The 22,685-nt window shown below is 44.3% G+C and overlaps 4 protein-coding genes across 5 annotated transcripts; 3 read left to right on the top strand and 1 right to left on the bottom strand.

The window, feature by feature from the left end:
* Positions 1 to 131: 131 nt before the first annotated feature.
* Positions 132 to 5,413, top strand: LOC134015113 (arrestin domain-containing protein 3-like). Its single transcript, XM_062454453.1, has 7 exons — positions 132 to 624; positions 729 to 773; positions 1,122 to 1,182; positions 1,449 to 1,599; positions 1,679 to 1,775; positions 2,186 to 2,442; positions 3,578 to 5,413. Exons 1-7 carry the CDS (start codon positions 366 to 368, stop codon positions 4,262 to 4,264), a joined length of 1,557 nt encoding a protein of 518 aa, XP_062310437.1. The 5' UTR covers positions 132 to 365; the 3' UTR covers positions 4,265 to 5,413.
* Positions 5,414 to 9,963: 4,550 nt separating this feature from the next.
* LOC134015114 (arrestin domain-containing protein 3-like) lies at positions 9,964 to 14,127 on the top strand. The gene is made up of 7 exons (XM_062454454.1): positions 9,964 to 10,271; positions 10,434 to 10,478; positions 10,628 to 10,688; positions 10,871 to 11,021; positions 11,113 to 11,209; positions 11,898 to 12,154; positions 12,884 to 14,127. Exons 1-7 carry the CDS (start codon positions 10,010 to 10,012, stop codon positions 13,298 to 13,300), a joined length of 1,290 nt encoding a protein of 429 aa, XP_062310438.1. The 5' UTR covers positions 9,964 to 10,009; the 3' UTR covers positions 13,301 to 14,127.
* A 109-nt stretch (positions 14,128 to 14,236) lies between these two features.
* Positions 14,237 to 16,860, top strand: LOC134015115 (arrestin domain-containing protein 3-like). Of its 2 annotated transcripts, none has more exons than XM_062454456.1 (6): positions 14,237 to 14,818; positions 14,915 to 14,975; positions 15,084 to 15,237; positions 15,336 to 15,423; positions 15,624 to 15,880; positions 16,407 to 16,860. In XM_062454456.1, exons 1-6 carry the CDS (start codon positions 14,515 to 14,517, stop codon positions 16,521 to 16,523), a joined length of 981 nt encoding a protein of 326 aa, XP_062310440.1. In that variant the 5' UTR covers positions 14,237 to 14,514; the 3' UTR covers positions 16,524 to 16,860. The 2 variants fall into 2 exon arrangements, with proteins under 2 accessions (XP_062310440.1, XP_062310439.1); XM_062454455.1 differs by having other exon boundaries at positions 15,327 to 15,423.
* A 3,388-nt stretch (positions 16,861 to 20,248) lies between these two features.
* LOC134014910 (piggyBac transposable element-derived protein 4-like) lies at positions 20,249 to 22,246 on the bottom strand. Its single transcript, XM_062454090.1, has one exon. It carries the CDS (start codon positions 22,244 to 22,246, stop codon positions 20,249 to 20,251), a length of 1,998 nt encoding a protein of 665 aa, XP_062310074.1.
* Between the last annotated feature and the right edge of the window lie 439 nt (positions 22,247 to 22,685).

Here is a 22,685-nt window from a genome sequence, read left to right as displayed (position 1 = left end):
CATGATGTCAATGGGTGGATAACGGGTACCGTAATTTACCGTCATTGGAAACTCCGTCAAAATCTTAATGCCATATCCTTATCTGGCGGGGCGTGGCCTTTCAATATAGCCTAGTCAAAGTGTTACGAACTTCAATCTAAAGCGTTAAACCGCTCCAGCCAGAGTCATTAGTCAAGTCATTAGCTTGCATTTTATTTTTATGATTTGAAAGAGCCAGCCATACTGACTTAGTTATTGAATTGCTCTATGATTGGCCTGCCTATGCCGTTCGGGGTCGTTACATTTTCTGCGCCACGCCCACGGTTAGACTATACTTCCCAGAAGACTTTCAAAGACAACATTTGTTTTCGTTTTCCTCTTCGAACATGTCGACTGTGAAAAATATTTCAGTGACATATGATGCCATCAATGAAACTAACACCTTTTCCAGCGGAGATTCTATTTCGGGACGGATAACAGTAGAATTAGCAAAGGACTGCACGATCAAATCTCTGTCAATTAAAGCCAAAGGGAAGGCAGAAGTTTTGTGGACAGAGAGACATGGTCAAACTACTGTAGTGTACCATGCTAAAGACAAGTACTTTAGTATGAAACATTTTATCATTCAAGAGGAAAGGGAAGAAGGTATGCACTGATAAGTAGCCTAATCCGAAGAAAAATATAGCCTCATAGGCCTACAGGTGAAAACTATTTTTTTAATTCTCAACACGCTGTTGCTTTCTCCCCAGGAAGTGACTATCAAACCGTAACAACGGATGAAAGTGGAAAAGCATGTAAGTGAAAAATAGTATGGTGTTTTGATTACAGCCCACACCACCGCACAACAACATACGATAGCCTATGCGTAAAAGGACAATTAATTAAGCTAAAAGGAGACTGTTATCTCAATTAGCATCACAGCTGAATTGCATGTCTGAAAAAGAAAAAGTAACTCACTAAAAACAGTAAGTTCCTTTTATTTCGTTTGTTTTTTGTCATTGTGTGAGCTCGTCTTACTGGCCGAAAAATCGAATCTGGCATGAACAAGAAAATACTTGTTCAGAGATTTTCAGAGAAGTTATTATATTTAGAAAATTGAGTCAAAATGATTGGAGATTTTTTTTATTTATTGTATTTTTCAGATTGCAATGTGCTAGCTCCAGGGTGCCATGTGTATCCATTCACATTCCAGATCCCTCCACAGTAAGATTGAAAATATACCAAGATGGAGTTAAAACAATTACCGGTATTGGCCGGGTTTCCCAGATTCGTTAAGAAGCTCTTAACGCTAAGAGCTTCTTTGGAACGTTCTAAGAGCTTCTTAACGAATCTGGGAAACCCGGCCATTGTCTATGTATATTGTTTCTATCTGCTGTTACCAACTCGTCAAAGCATAAATTGCCATGGATAGTAGGTGTAAATCTAGGCTTGGAAGACACCATTTGTTCATCTTTTTTCTTTCCTACCAGAGAGATGCCATGCTCCTTCAACAGCAGCACAGGTAAAATTATTTACATACTGGAAGCCAGGTTGAGCAGATCAATGAGGATTGACAGCAAAGCTGTAACAGAGTTCACCTTTTTCTCAAAGACTAACATCAACAGCATCCCTGAAATAATGGTATGTTTTTATTCAAACTACTCACACACACACACAGTTTGTATTACTAATATTACTGTTCTGTTGTGATTCATCCCAGAGTCCTCAACATGGCTCAAAGGATAAGAAGATGAAGTTCTTCACCTCAGGCACAGTGGCCATGGACATCAACCTTGAGAGGATGGGTTACTACCAAGGTGAAGAGTGACACATCAACTATATACACTTATATTTTTACATTTGATTCATGTAGCAGATGTTTTTATCCAATGCAATAAGAAAGGCCCAGTGTTGAAATGTTTGATAGTAAATTGTTGGGCTTAATCTAGTCAACATTCCAAATCTACAACTGATTGTCTCTTAATTGGGATTTTCCATACACAAATATTCTACTGAACACTGAGTGGCTGAACCAAACATTTCCATGTAAACAAGAATAAGAATAAGAGCGTCTGCTAAATTACTAAATGTAAACATGCAGCTCTAGAGAGCACAAATGCCTCCATTATTAGTTCAATTACATCATTTACTCACATTGAAGTACAATTACAGTGTTATATTTATTTCAAAGATCTATTGGAAGATATTTGCTGTACTCTCTCTGCAGGAGAAGGCCTAAAAGTGATGGCCGCCATTCAGAACAACTCCAGTCGTGAGATTAAGCCAAAATATTTACTGTACCAGAAGCACAGCTTCTTTGCAAGGGGAAAGAGGAGGCTCAACACCAAAGACATCCTGAAAGAAGAAGGAGAGCCAATCTCTCCTTCCACTAATAAGAACGTCACCAAGGTCCTCAACATCCCTCCTGACATTGGTGTTTCCATCCTCAACTGCAGCATCCTCAAAGTGGAGCACAGACTCAGGGTGAGTATTCGACCAAACAAGTCTGTTATATGAGGCCCTCTGGGGGTTCTGCCCCACACAACACAAACGTATTTCAAAGAAACCATAGTACTAATACTCTTGTCCACAAAACGTTGCTGTTGATCACTTTGAAATGCTTGGTAAAATATAACCGTTTCTCCTTGAGATCTTTCCAGCAAGACTTTACATGTAGGTTATATTAACAACACCTGCCCCCTAGATTGTTTTGTGAATGTAACAGTTGATTAAACAGTAAACATTAAAGCCACTTCTCAGTAGTTCCACTTCTCAGTAGTTCCACTTCTCAGTAGTTCCACTCATCAAGTATTTCCCACCTGTGACACCGAATTGCTAGGTTTTGGTTGGCACAGCTCATAGACCCAGAATGAGCAATTGCAGGCACATACAACTAAAGGAGGGGTGCTGGTTTCACCAAACAATTATGCAGGGGGGGGGGGGTCATATAGAAAAGAAACACAGGATATGCTCATAGCAAGACATAATAAATAAATATATTAATGAAAAGTAATGTAATATAGTTCAGTCAAGACAATCACATATTAGATTCGAGCATTTATTGTTACATGACATGGACATGTAGGTTTTGACTTTGGCGGAGTGGATGATCTAAGGGAAGCACTCCCTGCCTCCTCGATGCAACACATACATACATACATACATACATGACATATGAGGCAGGGAGCAACAGAGACATAATGCCCCTGGTGGAAACAACATACAGACGGCATGGGGGAGAAGGGGACGGTGGAGGGTGGCAGCAGCACTGATCATACAACAACTGGGCTGAGTGTGTGCGTGTGTGTGCGTATCCGCGCGGCCTTTTAATGCCGTCTTATCGGAACGTGGCCCAATGGGCTTGTGCTGGCTAACACAGGTGTGGTAATGAGCGGATGACGCGCGCTGCCCGATTGCCCTGCCTGAACTAGCTGCGCTTAGTTAAAACTATTGTAAACATGTGGCAGTGAGGGCAGGGGCTGATTTTGCCTTGTGGCAGATTTTTATCATGTATAAAAATGGGATACAGGATAATAATGAATTTAATTTACAACATGCTTTTCTTGACCCAAAATCCCATGTGACCTAAGTGAACATAAGTCATCTGTGTCTGCTCTAGGTCTACTTGGATGTACCCTACGCTACAGACCCAAAGATCAAGTTCCCTGTGGTCATCCTCCCTGCAGCCCAGGCTCCTCCTGGTCAGGGGGATCTGCCTCCACCTTACCCAGGATTTGGTGTGGATTCCTTTGGGAACCCAAACCAGCCTTCATGGAACAGCTCACCTTCTGCTCCACAGTACCCAGGAGCCTCACAGTACCCAGGAGCCTCACAGTACCCAGCAGGGAAGCAGTTCCCAGCAGGGCAGCAGAACCCAGGAGGGCAGCAGATCCCAGGAGCACTGGTGTTCTCATCAGCCCCACAGTTCCCAGCAGCCCCACAGTTCCCAGCAGCCCCACAGTTCCCAGCAGCCCCACAGTTCCCAGCAGCCCCAGAGTTCCTAGCAGCCCCACAGTTCCCAACAGCCCCACAGTTCCCAGCAGCCCCACAGTTCCCAGCAGCCCCACAGTTCCCAGCAGCCCCACAGTTCCCAGCAGCCCCACAGTTCCCAGCAGCCCCACAGTTCCCAGCAGCCCCACAGTTCCCAGCAGCCCCACAGTTCCCAGCAGCCCCACAGTTCCCAGCAGCCCCACAGTTCCCAACAGCCCCAGAGTTCCCAGCAGCTTCAGCCTCAGGCACCTCTGGACCCCCACCAAGCTATGGATCCGTTTACCCATCCTTGTTTGATTATGAACATAAATCATAATGAAATAGGTACTTTTTTACCCTTCATAAACACTGCTCACACAATATTGCGGCAAAAAAGCCCCCTCATTATGCCGGCTTTGCTTGTTAACACTAAACCAAACAAAGCCGGTATAATACCGCCTTGTGTGTGATTTTACATTTAGTCATTTAGCGGACGCCCTTATCCAGAGCAACTTACATCTCCCCGAGGCAAGTAGGGTGAAGTGCCTTGCCCAACGTCATTTTCCATGGCCGGGAACCGAACCGGCAACCTTCTGATTAATAGCCCGATTTCCTAACCGCTCAGCCATCTGACTCCTCATTTTCGATAGCACGCCGGTGTTCAGGAATCCGAGGCACGACGTTGGTGACCACCTCTGCTGGTGTAATGGTGCCAGTACAAGAATGATTCCCCATTCCTTGTTTGTGCCTTTTATACAGGAATGCGAGGCGGCACAAAGAAACAATTTTCGTCTTCATGACGCATTTTTTGACTGATGCGACTTATACTCCGGAGCAATTTATAGTCCGAAAAATACGCTATTTGCTTTTATACATCAGTGAATCTCACTGTTTATATCTCATTGTTTTAATTTCATCTCATAAACACTAGTTTGTGTATGTTGTAACTCTTGGTTTGTGTTCAAATTTGGGTTAGGGTTAGTTTTGGGTTATTTTCATAATATTCCTATTCAATATGTATAACATGCTGTAGGTGCTATGTTAACCCTTGTGCTGCCTTCGGGTCACATGACCCAAAGGTTCATAACGAACCATCGTTGTGTTTACCCAATTTTACCCAATACAAAAACAAATAAAAATAATTTTATTTTAACCTTCGCAATGTGGGGGGTCTAAGACAGCCCAACGGTTAAAAGAAAATGCTTCACTTTGTTTTTGTATGCGGTAAAGTTGTCGCAATACGATGGTGGGTCACAATGACTGATGGGTCAGAATGACCCGAAGATAACACAAGGGTTAAGGTACGTCTCAGAACTGATGTTTGTGATGGAATTCAAAATACCGTCGACTATATGAAAGTGTATGCATGTACAAAATAAATATATATTTGTATTATCATACAAAAATGTCACTGAAAATCACATTTATTCGGGGCAAGTTTAAGGTTGTTGTTAGCTTGACCACTGAAGAGCAGTTCCAGATACTCAAGTGCCTTGTGGTCATCTTAATAAAGTTTCAATCTCTGAATATTAACATAAGTCTTGTGAATTTAGCAGGACTGTTACACCAGAACGTGGTCCATCCGGGCATGCTCAAACAACAGTACTAGGCCCTGTCGTGGAAGTTTTTGAGAGAATCAATCGTTTAAGCTGAAGTCGGGTGAAGTACAGAGTTAATGTTTATTTGACGTAGATTTGAACATAATAACGTTATCAACATAACTTCATCGACACACAAACATAAGACAATAACACAAAGACAATTCTATACAGCTCCATCTAGCATTCTAAAATGGAACCGGGAGAATCCAGCCCACCAGCACTACCCAGCTGATGGCCCTGAACCCCCCAGAACATTCTTCAACAGACCATTTTATAGATACAACAGTTCTCAAAAGTCATTGGTCCATCCTACAGACATGCAGCTATACCAAATCTCTTCTGTCATTGTTTAAATCCTTAGAACAATACAGTTGAATCCACATTGTCTTCAGACCAACTTTCTCTTCCCCCCAGGTGACAAGAACTCTCTCAAGTCACCCAGACTTCCCGTCTCTTAGACTTCACGTCTCCTAGTTAGGTGTCATAAAACTACAGGTGGCATCTCTACCAAATGGAGTTTAATCAACATTCATTGTATCAAGCTACTTAACCAACTGTAAACCTCTCCTAAAACACATTTATTGTACATAGGCCCAAAATTTCTGTCACATTCCCACACTTTTTCTTTTTGTACAATTAATGTCAACCAACAGTAGTAAACAGTTCTTTAAAAACAAAAAAATCTAGCTTCAATACAACTCCTAATCAGGATACAAAATGTCATAGTGTAGTAGTCGTCTCTTGTTGCGTGCGCGCATGTGTTAGGCAATTACCCTTCCGTTGTATCAATTTTGAAACTGCAATTCCTTCGCTTGCACATACCCGCCACCGTCGCTGCTGATTCTGTCTGTAAACTGTGACAAATGCGGTTGCCATTCTTCCTGTCTTTCAGGACACTCACGAAACCACAGCCTTGATCTTTCCGATCCAAGCGCTGTCTTTCTGGCAATTTTTGCAGACATTATTTAACAGACGGCGGACTAGCACATTCGGAAGAAAAAATTATGTGTATTTTTATGGATTAGTTATTTTCTTATCTTATACTCCTCGTTGTTTCAAACAAACATTTAACACAAAAGACAAACTTATACAATTTCCTCACTTTTTCTTTAACTTCTCTTTCCTCACATAAAAGAGAAGTCGGGATTCAAATTCTACATAGAAAACTCCACATCAAATTAGCCGTTTACACATACATCCAAATCCTGGTCGGCAATCTGCAACTCGCCCATTTGGTTAGGATTTATTAACAAATGTTTGCCATGTATTTGTCTACCACCAGACTTAGAATTAATCATAACACACACATCTCAGTAGCAATAAACTAATGCAGAACTCGTAACCCCTAATGGGACTCAAGATCCTTTGTACGACTTCAACGCAACGGGCCTCGAACCCTTTAACATGTATTAGTATACTTAGTAATTACATGACTTCAATAGATAGCTCATACAATTCCAAAATATCGCAATAACATGTATTTGTGAGAAAGAAAAAAATCGGTAACTAGATATGACAATTTCAACCAATCCATTTACAGATCAGGATCCACTGTGAGTTTCGAGAACATTCCACATTACCCATACACTCATCCACACACCCATGGATGGACAACCATATGCACTATGCATATGACAACTGGCGCAGCAAGAAATAAACTGGCCATCTGCATCTTTGAACTACACAAAGACTAAACACAGACCACAACTGCATCTTTGAACTACTCAAAGACTAAACACAGAGGATTTACAGTAGGAATGTAGCAATATCACAGATAGAATTGCACATCTATTTATCGGACTAAAATTGTACCATTCAAACAAAACCCCATCAAATTCAACAATAACTTTAACCTCACCATAACTTCGCTCAAAGTAATCGATCTCAGTAACTCACCACTTTCCCCTGTTCAAAATGCTGCATCGAATCACCTGACCCTGAGGAAGAATCCCGTTCTTGCCACTCACGAGTCCAGGTCGGATCTCAATGAACATCCTAGTGCCCCCACCAAAACTGTCGTGGAAGTTTTTGAGAGAATCAATCGTTTAAGCTGAAGTCGGGTGAAGTACAGAGTTAATGTTTATTTGACGTAGATTTGAACATAATAACGTTATCAACATAACTTCATCGACACACAAACATAAGACAATAACACAAAGACAATTCTATACAGCTCCATCTAGCATTCTAAAATGGAACCGGGAGAATCCAGCCCACCAGCACTACCCAGCTGATGGCCCTGAACCCCCCAGAACATTCTTCAACAGACCATTTTATAGATACAACAGTTCTCAAAAGTCATTGGTCCATCCTACAGACATGCAGCTATACCAAATCTCTTCTGTCATTGTTTAAATCCTTAGAACAATACAGTTGAATCCACATTGTCTTCAGACCAACTGTCTCTTCCCCCCAGGTGACAAGAACTCTCTCAAGTCACCCAGACTTCCCGTCTCTTAGACTTCACGTCTCCTAGTTAGGTGTCATAAAACTACAGGTGGCATCTCTACCAAATGGAGTTTAATCAACATTCATTGTATCAAGCTACTTAACCAACTGTAAACCTCTCCTAAAACACATTTATTGTACATAGGCCCAAAATTTCTGTCACAGCCCCTCATAGAGTCCTGAGTTAGGGCCCTCATGGAGTCCTGAGTTAGGGCCCTTTGTGCTGAACAGATAGTTTCTCCCTAATCATGCTTGTGCATCTGCTTGTCAGTACTTTTTATTTTATTTACGTTCTCGTGTTGAGCCACTGAAAGTCTACATTTTCTGATTTCAACAGATGCTTTCCGAACATGAACGAGGTGCGACGCCCACTCACTGTTTGACTTCCTAAATTGCACAGCAATCTTCCATCTGGTCTGAAGTTTGTTTTAGCTTTCGGAAGTCACATGGTAGTTCTAAGGGAATCTGAACGGCATATCACTTTTTAATCTTATCCCGTGTACAAACTACTTTGCCTCGCCACAAATCAACTATTATTTTGAAAAAAAAGTCTCCTATTTTTGGAAAAGGCAACCATCTTGTTTTTCCATGCATCTGACACTTCACAGGACTCTAGTGTATCGGCCTATGTGCATCCCAATACCCGTATACTAAGCACAAACACTAGATTGTATGGTTGCATGGGTACTGTGACACACCACATGTCATCAGTGATGCCATTCTCCTTCAATTGGTCAGCTGGTGTGTCTTTAAATACTTCCCCATGCAGGTTTATTACATTTTGTGCAACAAGTTTTCTTCACATTGGCCATAGAATCAGCTATGCATCTTTACTTCTGCCAAAAGTCTACAGAGTTAAAAATTGGCTAACTTTTTAGTGGGACTGGATGATCCTGGACTGGATGCTCCTCCCAAGGTTTTTTCCACTCTTTCTCCTCTAGTGAGTTTTTCTGGGACTTTTTCCTTGTCTTCCTGACGGTTTAGGTTGGTTGAGGGGCAGTTCTATAGGTGTATGTGAAGCCCTCTGTGACATTGCTTGTAAAAAGGGCTATGCAAATACATTTTTATTTGGTTTCTGAGAATGACAGACACCCTCAACAAGGTGGTTCTCCCACTCTTCACCACTGCAGTGGTCCAGTATGTCAGTCTGATAATAGTCGAGTGTTATAGTACAATTCATACCTATATGTTCAGACATTTTGTCAAACATCAAATCCTTTTAAATTTTGTGTTAACACTGACTGTAGTGTTATCATCTATACATTGTGAAACACAAATGGACAAACCATTGATCTCAAGATGTCACATTTTGTCAGAAATATGCTGCCATTTATGTTTGAGTATTTCATCTTGTATATCAGAGTATATTATATTTCATATACGTCAAGGCTTCCCACCTTTTTGTTTGTCAATGTTCATAATGCAACTGATTGTTTTTAAAACATGCAAATAATTGAGTGTTTACTATATCAGAAAAAACAGGTTTTCCTGGAAGACTATTTTAAGCATTAAACTATACACGCTTATTTACAATCCCATTCAGGTATTTCTAAAATGAATTATCATAGTTCATGTAGGCTTTAATCAACAAACGAAGTTTGGAAAAGGACTGTCGCACACCTGTAGGGAGCGACATTGGAAACGGAATCAGTGGGTTAGTCTATATGTAATTTACTTTCATGTGTTCCTCATTCAGAATCACAAGACCATGTCGTCTCCATGCATACACGGCGGGACGGCCTTTCAACATTACTAAAGACAGTCAATTTCTTTACGAACTTCTTTACGAGCTTTAAAGTGTTAAACCGCTCTAGCCGACATTAAGTCGCACAATTCACTTGATCATTATGATATGATATGGCCAGACAAACAAACTTAGTTAATATTTGACTTTACAATTGGACTTCCTGTAGTAGGGAGGGTTCATGAGTTGGTTTTCTGCGGCACGCCCATGTGGGTTTAGACTTGGAGACCAAGCATTAACTGTCAAAGAAAACCTCTTCAATTTTATATAGATATTCTTTGCTTCGAACATGTTGTCGACTGTAAAAAACATTTCTGTGTTATATGATCCCATAAATGAAAGCAAAACCTTTTCAAGCGGAGATTATATTTCGGGACGGATTTCAGTAGAATTAGCAAAGGACTGCACGATCAATTCTCTGTCAATCAAAGCCAAAGGGAAGGCGCAAGTTCGGTGGACAGAGAAGCATGGCAAAAATACTACGACATACCATGCTAAAGAAAAGTACTTTAGTATGAAACAATTCATAATTCAAGAGCAAAAGGGACAAGGTAGGTAGCCGACGTTGTAAGAAGTCACCTTCTGTACAGATTGTCCGGATTTATGTTTTGCATCTATGTTTTATTAATATTTAAATTCTGTAAACACATTCATACATTTTGGCACAAGTGAAACGGATCATTTGTGTCAACCCGCTATTGTTCTCTCCCCAGGAAGTGACTATCAAACCCTAGTAACGGGACAAAGTGGACAAGCATGTAAGTTAATTTAACATGGTGTTTATATTGCTTGCAGTACACTGTTCCACCCCAACACTACTAGGCGTAAAAGGTCAAGCTTGCCTTCAAATAGGCAAATTTGAAATGCTAAAACAACATAGCCTCGTTGAATATCTTGTACTTTTCAGATTGTAATGTGGTAGTTCCAGGGTGCCATGTGTATCCGTTCACCTTCCAGATCCCTCAACAGTAAGATTGTGCAGACACACCAAGATGGAGTTAAAATAATTATTGTCTGTAACTACGTATGTGCAGTGTTTCTATATCTGCTGTTACCGATTCGTCAAAGCATCATTTGCCATGGATAGGGAGTGTAATCTAGGCTTGGGGACCTTTATACCTATTTATTCATATTTTTTCTTTCGTACCAGAGAGATGCCAAGCTCATTCAAGGGCAGCGTAGGTAAAGTTATCTACATACTGGAAGCCAGGTTGAGCAGATCAATGAGGATTGACAGCACAGCTGTAATAGAGTTCAACTTTGTCTCTAAGACTAACATCAACAGCATCCCGGGGATACTGGTATGTTCTTCTCAAAACCACACGTACGCAAACACACGCACGCACACAGTTTGTATTACTAATATTACTGTTCTGTTGTGATTCATCCCAGAGTCCTCAGCATGGCTCAAAGGATAAGAAGATGACGTTCTTCACCTCAGGCACAGTGTCCATGGACATCAACCTTGAGAGGATGGGTTACTACCAAGGTGAGGAGCAGAACTCACGAAACACAAACTAATACTCCCCGCCTTTTACCATCCGTTTCACATTCAGTTGAATGTAGTTGTGTACAACACTTGCATTGTGGTGGGGAAGTCGTTTAAAAAACACTATTCGAGATTGAGATTATCATTTGAGTCTAAAGTTTGTGCACAAGAACATTCACTGCTATGATAAGAAAGGCCCAGTGTCGAAACGGTGGAACGTAAATTGTTAGGTTTAATCTGGTTAACATTCCAAACCTATAACTGGTGAATGATTGTCTTTTGACCTCTGGGATTTCACATACACAAATATTCTATTGAACACTGCTGAAGCAAACATTTGCTGGTGAACTTTTGTGCATGCAGCACCAGAGAGAACACCGCTTACAATATTATCAGGTGTCAGGTGGCTGAGTGGTTAGGGAATCGGGCTAGTAATCAGAAGGTCGCTCGTTCGATTCCCGGCTGTGTCAAAATGACGTTGCGTCCTTGGGCAAGGCACTTCACCCTACTTGCCTCAGGGGGAATGTCCTTGTACTTACTGTAAATGGTTCTGGATAAGAGCGCTAAATGACTAAATGTAAATGTATTATCAGTTCAGTTACATAATTGACATGTTTACAAATACAATTGCAGAATTACATGCATCCACCCAAAATACTGGAAGATATTTGCTGTACTCTCTCTGCAGGAGAAGGCCTAAAAGTGATGGCCGCCATTCAGAACAACTCTAGTCGTGAGATTAAGCCAAAATATTTACTGTACCAGAAGCACAGCTTCTTTGCAAGGGGAAAGAGGAGGCTCAACACTATAGACGTCCTGAAAGAAGAAGGAGAGCCAATCTCTCCTTGCACTAATCAGAACGTCACCAAGGTCCTCCACATCCCTCGTGACATTGGTGTTTCCATCCTCAACTGCAGCATCCTCAAAGTGGAGTACAGGCTCAGGGTGAGTATTCAACCAAACAATTTCACTTTGAAATCTTTACTTTTGGGCGTGGACTGTGGCGCCCCCTAAGGTCAAATGTGGGCCATTCTTGGTGTGGGGATTAGTAATGGCATGTTGTATCAATGTGCCAAATTAAAAAACGTTTTACCCATGAGTTATTGGGACAAAAATGTTACTAGAATAATAATGATACAATAGGGTTCTTCCTACCGGAGGAATCCTAATGAATAGACAGAAGTCCAGAAGCCTGGCATTTTGTCCAGCTATAGTATCAATAGATTACATTTAGTAATTTAGCAGACGCTCTTATCCAGAGCGATTTACAGTAAGTACAAATAGATAGAATATCAGTTACATGGTAGTCAATGTAACATTCATGTCAAATGTAACCTTAACATAAACCTTTTCTGTTTGTCATTGTTTACATTGAGAGGGAATGGAAGTGAAGTCAATTGATTGTACATTACATTTAGTCATTTAGTCATTGTAAAACCTGTTACACAGCATTAAGAGTCTGTGTCATCCTGGAAACTAGAGCAAAGGCTTTTTCCATTTCTGTGCTATTGAGTTTTTCATTTAATAAAAAAAAAAATACTGTATCTGTTTTATTTATTTTTATGCAACAATATTTATTTTTATGCAACAATATTTTGGTCAGTTTTCAAGATTACACAGGACTAACATGTTAATAATTGTATAATCTATGTACGTGACCTGTGTCTGCTCTAGGTCTACTTGGATGTACCCTACGCTACAGACCCAGAGATCAAGTTCCCTGTGGTCATCCTCCCTGCAGCCCAGGCTCCTCCTGGTCAGGGGGATCTGCCTCCACCTTACCCAGGATTTGGTGTGGATTCCTTTGGGAACCCAAACCAGCCTTCATGGAACAGCTCACCTTCTGCTCCACAGTACCCAGGAACCTCACAGTTCTCAGGGGGGCAGCAGTACCCAGGAGGGCAGCAGTACCCAGGAGCACCAGGGTTCCCAACAGCCCCACAGTTCCCAGCAGCCCCACAGTTCCCAGCAGCCCCACAGTTCCCAGCAGCCCCACAGTTCTCAGCATTTTCAGCCTCAGGCACCTCTGCCCCCCCACCAAGCTATGGATCTGTTTACCCATCCTTGTTTGATTATGAACAGAAATCATAATGAAATAAGTAAGTAAATAAGTTTTGAAACTCCAATTAATCCTAAATGTTCTCAGGCAATGAACTACACACCAAACCTAGTTTGTGTATGTTGTCCCAGTAACTCTTGGTTTGTGAAAACAAATATATTTTTATTGTAGAATATTCAAATTTGGTGGGAGTTAATTTAATTAAATATGTATCACATGTGTTGTAGCCTACTGAACTGATGTTTGTGTTGAAATGCTAGATACCGGCGTGGACGATATAAATGCATGTTTGCACAAAATAAATAATTTATCTGTTCATAGTAGATTACGTTCAGCCTTGTTGATAAGCCTGAAGTTGTCATCAAGCATAACTGAATACAGCTTTACAATTTGTATGGATTCATAACAAGTGATATGATATATGAATTGATTGTTGAATGATTGTTATTTGGGATTAGGGTTCGGTAAAACTTAAAAACAACGGTCTTATTTACTAACTATGAATGAGCTGTATGTTTACAACTCAAAACATAAGGACGTGATAAGATAAGCTTCGATCATGGAAAAAGAGATTGCTAGTGACAATATCTGTTTCCTTACCTGGTGACCTCTGTAACTAAAATCACATGGGTGGAACTTGGGTTGGGGGACACATAGGTTGAAAGTGTAAAGACAATATAAAGGCAAAGTGTGTTGCCACCCAGCGAAAGGGGTTTAAAGACTCAGTTTTACGCTATACAATTGTGATACCTTTGTTTGCATTAAACATTTTCAGTACGACAATTACAAGTTTTTCTGTGGAGTACGACTCGAAAAATGAATTAAATATGTTTTCTAGGGGAGATGCAATCACCGGCCGCATTGTATTCATGATTTCTCATGAAACTAAAGTTCGTACTCAAGGGGAAGGCAAATATCATGTGGACTGACCATTATGGGCCAAACATTTGTGTAATGACAAAAAAAACATCCAGCCAACCAAAATAATAATATGTTTAGTCATTTATGGGTTTCTAATTTACTGTAGGTAGTCATGGTACAGCCCAAATGGGATGTAAAGTAGTGTTGCTTGGGTTGCCCTTGTGAAATGGACACCTGTACCCCTGATCACATGATGCATGACACAGATACACACTTCCTGGAGTCACCTCCTCCGGTAGTGAGTTAGCATGGATGTTAGTAGAACACAAAGGAGCCTTGACAAGATGACATGACCTACATTCACTGACTCAGTGTCTGGACCTGTATGAGAATCATTATTTATTCTAGAAGCAGCTCTTCTGATCATCTTACCATGACAATCAAACAGTTCCAGTTGGACTACGACACAATGAACAGCCAAGGCACTTTCTCTGCTGGCGACACACTCTCTGGACGGGTCACCGTGAAAGTTTCGAAAGTAACCAAAGTGCAGTGTTTTTGGATCAAGATCAAGGGCAAGGCTGAGGTCACGTGGACGGAACAAGATGGCCAAGGTCCTGTTCTCCACTGCAACAAGAAGAGATATTTTTGTTTTGAGCAAATCATTTTGCAGGAGAGGGGTGGAGACGGTAGGTTCAGTGGCATGGTCCTCAGTGGACCGTATCCAGTACTGTACCTGCACAGTGGATGCTGTGCTAATTCTGCTGTCCTCCCCACCTTTGTAGGCTCGGAGATCATACGCCCTGGGAAACATGTTTACCCTTTCACTTTCCAGATACCCAAAACGTATGTGTCCTATTTTATCAGTGTGTGATGCTGTTTTTAGTTTTGATTCATTTGTAACAGCAATCATTTCTGTCTGACTAAATAAAATAACAGTACTTGTTTTCTCAGAAATATGCCCTCGTCCTTTAAGGGGAAATGGGGTCAAATCACATACAGTCTGAAAGCAAAGTTGACTCGGACGATTTGGATGGTGTACAAAGTCAAAAAAGAGTTTCCCTTTGTCTCGAAATCAGACTTACCCATCACCATCCTAGGACTTAAGGTATGGAATGCTTTCTAACTTTACACCCGAAACTGTATTGTAATGCTGTGTGTTTCTGTACGGTATAATGACTCTGCTTTCTGGCTGAGCTCATACAGGAACCTCAGCATGGAACAAAGATGTCTTTTCTTCCTTTTGGAATTGTCACAATGAATGTAACCTCTGAGAAAATGGGCTTCATTCAAGGTAATTACATAAATAACATTGTCAGTTTGGTCATGATGAATTGTAATCAGATCCATACAGTAAGAAGAAGAGGGATTGGCATTGTACTAACCAAGACATGCACAACATTTTACAATTATTTTGTTTTTCCGACTGAATGCTTGAGTGACTTATTTTGACCTCCATAAATTGAAAGTAACACAACCTTCTCATTTTTGCAGGCGAGGTGTTTGAAGTTCAGGTCGAGGTACACAACAGCTCAACGCGTACAGTCACCCCTAAAATCTACCTGGATGAGAAGCAGACCTTTTTAGCCGAGACCAAGGGCAACGTCCGCACTAACGAGATCCAGTTAGGAGCGTGTGACCCTGTCCCAGCCTCCTCCAGCCTTGCTGTATCCCGAGTCCTGACCATCCCCTCCCACCTCCATCCCACCATTTTCAACTGCTCCCTGATCAAGGTGGAGTACAGACTCAAGGTACATAATCGTGGGACACATTACACACACAGGCCATCAGACACCATGCCAACTGGTGTCTGTAAGTGGACACTACAACCTTTGACTTCAAGTGTTTTTCCATGGACAGGAATTGATGCTGCGTTCTTTGATGGTACGCTATATTTTTCCGTTGACGGGTATTGACGCAGCATCCTATGACTTAAGTTTTCCGTGAATGGAATTGACTGTCATCTGGTTTAGCCAGACCTGAACCTTTCCCTTGCGTGGTAAAAGCAGATGTCATGTGATCTATCGTCACTTTTCTAGAGGCCCGCCCTATACATTAGAGGCCCTCTTCTGGGTCAGATTTCAGTCAAACCGGTTTTGCAGCTCTGGCATAAATCACCTCCTTACAGTGCACACTGAAACAGCTCTAGGTCAACGTTACCTAAGCCACATTAAAAGCGTCCATTTACATGTAAATAGTATCATTTGTTTATTCATGATTTTGATCATGATTCTTGGTTCCTGCAAAGTACTCATTATAAATGTGTTTTATTCATAGGTTATTCTCGATGCACCACTGGCCAAAAACCAGGAAATAGTACTACCATTGGTCCTTTTCCTAAATGAATCAAAAACACAGGAGGCACCTAAGAAGAAATCTAGATGGTCCAGATAAGGTTAATCTGCTTCAGATTCCTGCGTGCTGCACATACCAGGAGATGAAACCATGACTGTCCCAAACCAAGACGTTTATCAAAGGTCATTTGTGTTAACTCCACCTCGAGTGCACTGTACTGCACTACAACCTGTGTCCACTAGATGGCGGCAGTATGTTGGTGGGGGGAGCCAGTCGAACAAACCGACCAACACGACCGACATCAGGCTGTTCATGAACATGTCGACTTGACGTTCTTGTGCTGTAGGTATGCATGGTCGTGTGATGTCACAGGGACAAGAAGTGCTGGACTCTACATCCTGATTCCCCTGCAATGCACAGATTCAATAAACGAATATGTGAGCCTATCTCGGTGTCCAACTCATTCCTTTGAGACAGACAAGGCCCAAAGCTAGCACTCCTGCTGCCTCAAGTCTGCATTTGTTTGTTTATCAGGTGTGAACGGTGCATGTCAGGTGGATGGATGTGAAGGGTGATATGGGGCTTACCTGACTGCCGGTGGTTCAGGGAAACAGGAGCAAATAGGATAACTGAGAGATAACACTGTTTTACAAGACAGTCTCTCAATGCGGCTCATGGTAAAATGAATGACAGGCTGGCTAGGGAAATTCTCACTATCATCCACGTCCAAAAACACCTCATCAAACGTGTAAAAATTATAATAAAGAAACAAAGAATCATATTCATGATTCACATGACATGTGTTACCCAATAAAAGTCCTGGGTGAAACCATGCCAACGCTCTCGACAGATACTAAGGGAGCCCTTCCCAGAAGGAGAGTGTGTTGCTGAACATTTTATGGCGCAGTTCCATGCTGAAACCCTCACATCAGGCAACTGGGACACTAGCACTGTGGAAACACACACACACACACAGACACACACTGAAAGCTCTGCTGACTCAGCAGAAAGATTCACAGGGGCCTAACTCTCAAGTTCATCCTAACTAAGGCAGGCGGGGAACTGCTAGGGAGCAACTCTCATTTCTCCAAAGCAATAACAAGTTCATAGTCCTTTCAGCCACACATGTGAGCAGGAACCCGTGTGCGCCTGTGCGCTTTTTCCGGAATCGGTGCAAATTGGGAGCTTTCGAAACCCTGTACGCACTGATGCTGGACTGGTTTTCCGAACGCAGGACTGCAGGGGGTGAAAGGAGGGGGGGGGGGGATGATTAGAAGCAGCTCAAATTTCCGATTGATTTCTCGACGGCCGTTCGTGGTTCTAGAGGCCACCCGAGTCTATGAAGCATCCTGTAACACCAAACGCCCACTGGATCAAGTTTTAGTCGTCCTAATAGCACGCCGGGCAGTCTGTGGATCTGCGAGCGTAATGAACGTGACACTACAAGGCAGGAAGTGAGCCGCGTGGTAAACACAGAGAAGGCGGTCCCATCCCGCCCCGGTGTGCATGTGCTCATCCACAACACAGTCGCCGCATATGACACAACATCTGGAACGACAATGTCGATGATCACTGGCGACAATGATGAGTCGTGATGACGGCAAATGCACCGCACCGGTTACTAACCAGAAAACAGTAGGACGGATGTGCATGTTTGACATCGAGATTCTAAGAGCGTGTCATTATCTGTAGGGAAACGAAACTATGGTCTAAGGTAATTCTACAGAGCTAACACTGCCTTTATCCTCTTCTGCCTACATGTGAAAGTCTGGTCGCCAGTCTATTTTAATAACGGCTGATCTCGACTGAGGCACAGCCTGCCTGGTTACCACGCTGCCTACAGTCAGAGCTCCCTGTGCATGCCCCAGCCTCAGCCTCAGCCCCAGCCTTAACCCCAGCCTCAGCCCCAGCCCTAGCCTCAGCCCCAGCCTGCTTTTGGAACGGGCTGGGGAGGGAGGTGTGGCCTCTGGCGTCTCCCGCCCCCGTAGCCAGAGTACCCATGACAACCGTACAGGCCTGCTGGCGACTCCCTGTCTTTGCCGGTCGGGGTTGCCATGGCGACTCCCCGCGGGGCTCCCGCAGATCAGCGGGAGGGGCGTCCAGTTGACTAACCCTCTCCCAGCTGGGGAGCAGCAGAGAGCAGCCGAGAGAGAGAGAGAGAGGGGAAGGGAGAGACTGGAAGGGAGGCAGAGAGAGACCAGGTCGGCAGCGAGAAGGGAAAGAGAAAGAGAGAGAGAAATGTGAGGGAGGGAGGGTAGATTGGATGGCAGAAATGTGTGTGAGCGTGTGTGTGCACGCGTGTGTGGCATGGCACAGCAGAGCCCGGAAAAAGGCAGGCAACCGAACGCAGAGAGAGAGAGAGAGAGAGAGAGAGAGAGAGAGAGAGAGGGAGAGGGAGAGGGAGAGGGAGAGGGAGAGGGAGAGGGAGAGGGAGAGGGAGAGAGAGAGAGAGAGAGAGAGAGAGAGAGAGAGAGAGAGAGAGAGAGAGAGAGAGAGAGAGAGAGAGAGGAGGCAGGGGAGCAGAGGAGGGGAGGTTGAGCCGGGGGAGGAGAGGAGAAGCGAGGGAGAAGCGAAGAGACAGAACCCCCCAGAGATGAGCCCACATGAGAGGCCGGGCCTGACAGTCTGAACAATGAAAACATGCACTAACGACAGGCTCCGCGGTCCCTCTTTCACCTCCTGCACCGTGGCTGCCTGCCTCTCAGTCAACATTACAGACAACAACACCATAATGACAGTGTGCCGAACTAAAGGTTGTAGTTTAAACGATACGATTCCGCTGTTACTCTCAACTGGAAGTCAGTATGACTGTCTTTTACCCAACATAAACACGTCAATGTTCTTGGAATAAAGACGAGAATAAACGAGGTGGTTTTCGCTACACAACCTCTCTTCAACCTTAGTTTAATCTCTCGAGGAGAGCTCTTGGAGAGACTTCTCGAACAAGAGGATACGGTTGAAGGACTTGGCTAAGAGCACCCCTCTCTCTTTGACCTTTCCTCTCCGCTCCAACCGGTCTCTCTGACAAGCACCACTCCTGGGTATAGCACCAAGGGGTGGCTGTCTCACAGATGGCTGTGTCGGGGTGAGGTTGGAGTGTCTCCCAAATGGCAACAGTGTCCACTGGCAGGGAGAAAACTTGGGGGCTTTTTCTGCCCTGTAATTGCTCCAAGCTGTGCCCCCTTGAAGGTCTGGAAACAGCTTTACGTACATGGTTTGACGAATCAAGATGGAAGACATCTAAATCCTGGTAAACCAATGTGAATCCTGTTTGATGTGATTAGAGCGTGCCTCGCTTTCCCACATCCATCCGTCAGTTCATAGACGGCCGTTCTTTCAGATTTATACACAAGCTGTGTGAGAATTAAGAACCTCATCAAGAAGTATTTATTTTGGAAAAAAGGAGAGATAAACTTCCCACAGTAAACATTTGATGAAGTTAAGTGCAGAAAAGATGTCTTCAACGTTTGCTTTTCTCATGTACATATAAAAAATTGACACATTTTCATGGTATAAAAAGGTGTGACACAAGGCAAGTTTGTCAGTGTTATAAAAAGGCAATATGCCAAAAAACATTCTACTAATGCAAACGAACTACAGTATTTCTGTTTCTTTTCTCTAGTCATTCGTGCAATAATACATATTCTATTCTACAACTTAGAACAGACTACTTCTACTTTGGATAAAGTGTGGCTATACTGTGCGCCAGTAAGAGACAACCTTTGGATTTTATAAATTGTTTAAGTATAAAAAAACAAAAAAAACACGATGTATCCTTTTGACACACGCTGAAATGTCTCAACGTAAAGATTAGAAAACAAGGTTTATTTGTGGAACTCGGAGAAGCAACCCCCTCGACACAGGTGCACGTTGCATATCTTGCATCCGAAAACGCTCTCGTGGCGCAGTCCCTTATTGGTGCAGTTCCGGCAGCGCCGCGACCGTTCCGACATGCGCTCCAGCCGGTGGCCGTACTCGATAGGCGAGTCGGCGTGGCGTTTGCGCGCCGCCCGCTCCATGCCCCTGGCCCCCTGGTAGTCCCCGATCAGCTGCTGGGCCAGGCGCACCCGGAAGTGGCGCTGGGTGAACTGCTTCCCGTTGAAGCCGGCCGGCGGCGCCCCCCCGCGGCTCTCCCTCAGGACCACGTAGGCGTTGACGATGCAGAGGTTGACGTAGAACCACAGGAAGTAGCGCCACCACTTCTTGCAAGGCCGCCCCACCTGGTAGCATTCCCTCAGCTGGTCGCACAGGTCCACGCCCCGCATGTTCTCCTGGTACAGCAGCAGGGGGAGGGGCCGAGGTACGGCGTACGACGCCTCGCCCCCTCCCGCCGAATCCACGCTGTCGCCCTCCCCGTCCCTCTGCTGCCGGCCCGGGCTGATCCCCACAATCCCCGGCGCCGAGTTGGTCGACAGGCAGCTGACCACCTTGGCGTCCCGGGTCACCGTGGCGACCAGGTTGCCGCGCTGGCACTGGTAGAACTCTCCGGGCGCCAGCTTGCCGACGTTGCGGGGGCGGAGGACCTCGGGGTACCCGCGTCGGGAGGGCTGGGTGGGGCCACAGGCGTACAGGCCGTCCCTAAGCAGCCTCTGGAGGAGGGGCACGGACGTGAAGAAGCTGTCCATGAACACGTGGTGGTTCTGGCCCTCCAGCCCCCGGACCAGGGAGGTCACCACGCGATGACTCAGGGCCGTGGCCGCCCCCTCCTCGCTGGGCTTGCCCACGTAGATCCGGGCCCTGTGGCAGTAGCCGGAGCGCGAGTCGCACAGCATCCACACCTTCAGGCCTTTCTTCAGGGGCTTGGAGGGCATGTACTGGGTGGAGGAGAAGCGGCCCTTGACGGCGATGGCGCACGTGTCGATGGTCAGGCAGCGGTTGGGCGTGTACGCGTCCCACATGGTGTTCTCCACCACGTCCAGCAGGGGGCGGAGCTTGAAGAGCGCGTCGTAGCCCCGCTCGCCGCGGCCCGGCTCCGACTCGCGGTCGCAGAGGTGCAGGTTCTGGGTGAGCTTTTCGAAGCGCCTGGCTGTCATTGTCTTTTTGAAGCCGGCGTTGCCGATGAAGATGTCGCTGGCCCAGTACATGCCAGAGTCAGGAAGCTGGTTGATTCCCATGAGGATGTTGAGACCTATGTAAGCTTTCATCTCCCTAAGGTCAGTGGGGTGCCAGTGAGGATCTGATTTCCCACTCCTCCTTTGCCGATAGAGGGCGTAATTGTTTGTTTGTTCTACCATGTGTTCAAAGAGTGAATCTGGGAAGAGTAACCGGAAATAGTCACGGCTATCAGCATCATCCCCCAGCGAATGCTGAGGGCCACTGACAGCGGAGAATGGCTCTATTGAAATTACCTGGTCGGGCTCTCCCCAGAAGTCGGGAGAAGTGCAGTCCTCATCCAAGTCATCATCAAAGCTGAAAAAACTCGTGCGCTCCTCCTCCTCCAAATCAGAAAAATCAATATCCGAGTCGTTTGACGTGGTGTCAGAGCAGTTGTTGGAGGCAGAATAAAAACAGTCCTCTGCGTACTCCTCCTCCTCGTGCTTGATTCCATTACCAGTGACCAGAATAATATTACAGCCGCCTTCTGCGATGAAACTGGCCGTGTCTGCAGTCTCCGCCGCGGCTTCAATCCCCCCCTCGCCGTCGTCCTGTACTTCTTCTTCCTCCTCCTCGTCCGAGTCTGGCTTTCTGAAAGGAATTTCAAACCACTTCACATCGGCTGATAGATTAAGTGGAGACTCCTCATTGTCGGAGACCGTGGTAGTTTCTGTGTCCGCGCTAGTTTCCAAAATAGTAAAAAGCTCTCTCCTTTTTCTTGCCGCCATGTCGGGGTATTGAACTGTCCCTGCATGAGTCTTTTATTTATTTTTTTGGCTTAGAAATGATCCTCAAAACTATCCCTTTCTACAAAATGAACGGACCTACACTTAAAGACGCCCTCGCAAACTTACTGGTCCCCTAACCACGCTGTTTCTATAGGCTTCATTCTCATTGTTTCCGCTCTTGGTTTTTCTACGCTTTGTAGCGCAGTGTGGCCGCAGACGTCAGAAGCTGCATGCATGTCCTGCTTTGTAGGGCGTTTTGCGACTGCAGCTGGTGGGGTTGCTAGTTCGCTAGGCTGGCAGATGGCCGCTTGCTGTTGTAATGCCCGCTGGCATTCGCCACTATCAATAGCTGGATACCTACCTCAGGGGGCATGGAGAGAAAGAAATACTTATTTAATTCATATAGTGTGTCCACTCTTTGTTTTAATAAAATACCGGT

Source organism: Osmerus eperlanus, chromosome 28 (assembly GCF_963692335.1).
Source record: "Osmerus eperlanus chromosome 28, fOsmEpe2.1, whole genome shotgun sequence".
In the NCBI taxonomy this organism is placed as follows: domain Eukaryota; kingdom Metazoa; phylum Chordata; class Actinopteri; order Osmeriformes; family Osmeridae; genus Osmerus; species Osmerus eperlanus.
The sequence above is the reverse complement of the archived record's forward strand: the minus strand, read 5'-3'. Positions and strand labels throughout refer to the sequence as shown.

Bases quoted from the DNA above. Each gene is read 5' to 3' on its own strand.
- LOC134015115 (XM_062454455.1), top strand. From the start codon at position 14,515: ATGAGAATCATTATTTATTCTAGAAGCAGCTCTTCTGATCATCTTACC. The intron at 14,819-14,914 runs GTAGGTTCAGTG...CCACCTTTGTAG, and splicing joins GCAGGAGAGGGGTGGAGACG to GCTCGGAGATCATACGCCCT. The intron at 15,881-16,406 runs GTACATAATCGT...TTTTATTCATAG, and splicing joins AGGTGGAGTACAGACTCAAG to GTTATTCTCGATGCACCACT.
- LOC134015113 (XM_062454453.1), top strand. From the start codon at position 366: ATGTCGACTGTGAAAAATATTTCAGTGACATATGATGCCATCAATGAA. The intron at 625-728 runs GTATGCACTGAT...CTTTCTCCCCAG, and splicing joins TCAAGAGGAAAGGGAAGAAG to GAAGTGACTATCAAACCGTA. The intron at 2,443-3,577 runs GTGAGTATTCGA...TGTCTGCTCTAG, and splicing joins AAGTGGAGCACAGACTCAGG to GTCTACTTGGATGTACCCTA.
- LOC134015114 (XM_062454454.1), top strand. From the start codon at position 10,010: ATGTTGTCGACTGTAAAAAACATTTCTGTGTTATATGATCCCATAAAT. The intron at 10,479-10,627 runs GTAAGTTAATTT...TGTACTTTTCAG, and splicing joins GGGACAAAGTGGACAAGCAT to ATTGTAATGTGGTAGTTCCA. The intron at 11,210-11,897 runs GTGAGGAGCAGA...CTCTCTCTGCAG, and splicing joins GAGGATGGGTTACTACCAAG to GAGAAGGCCTAAAAGTGATG.
- LOC134014910 (XM_062454090.1), bottom strand. From the start codon at position 22,246: ATGGCGGCAAGAAAAAGGAGAGAGCTTTTTACTATTTTGGAAACTAGC.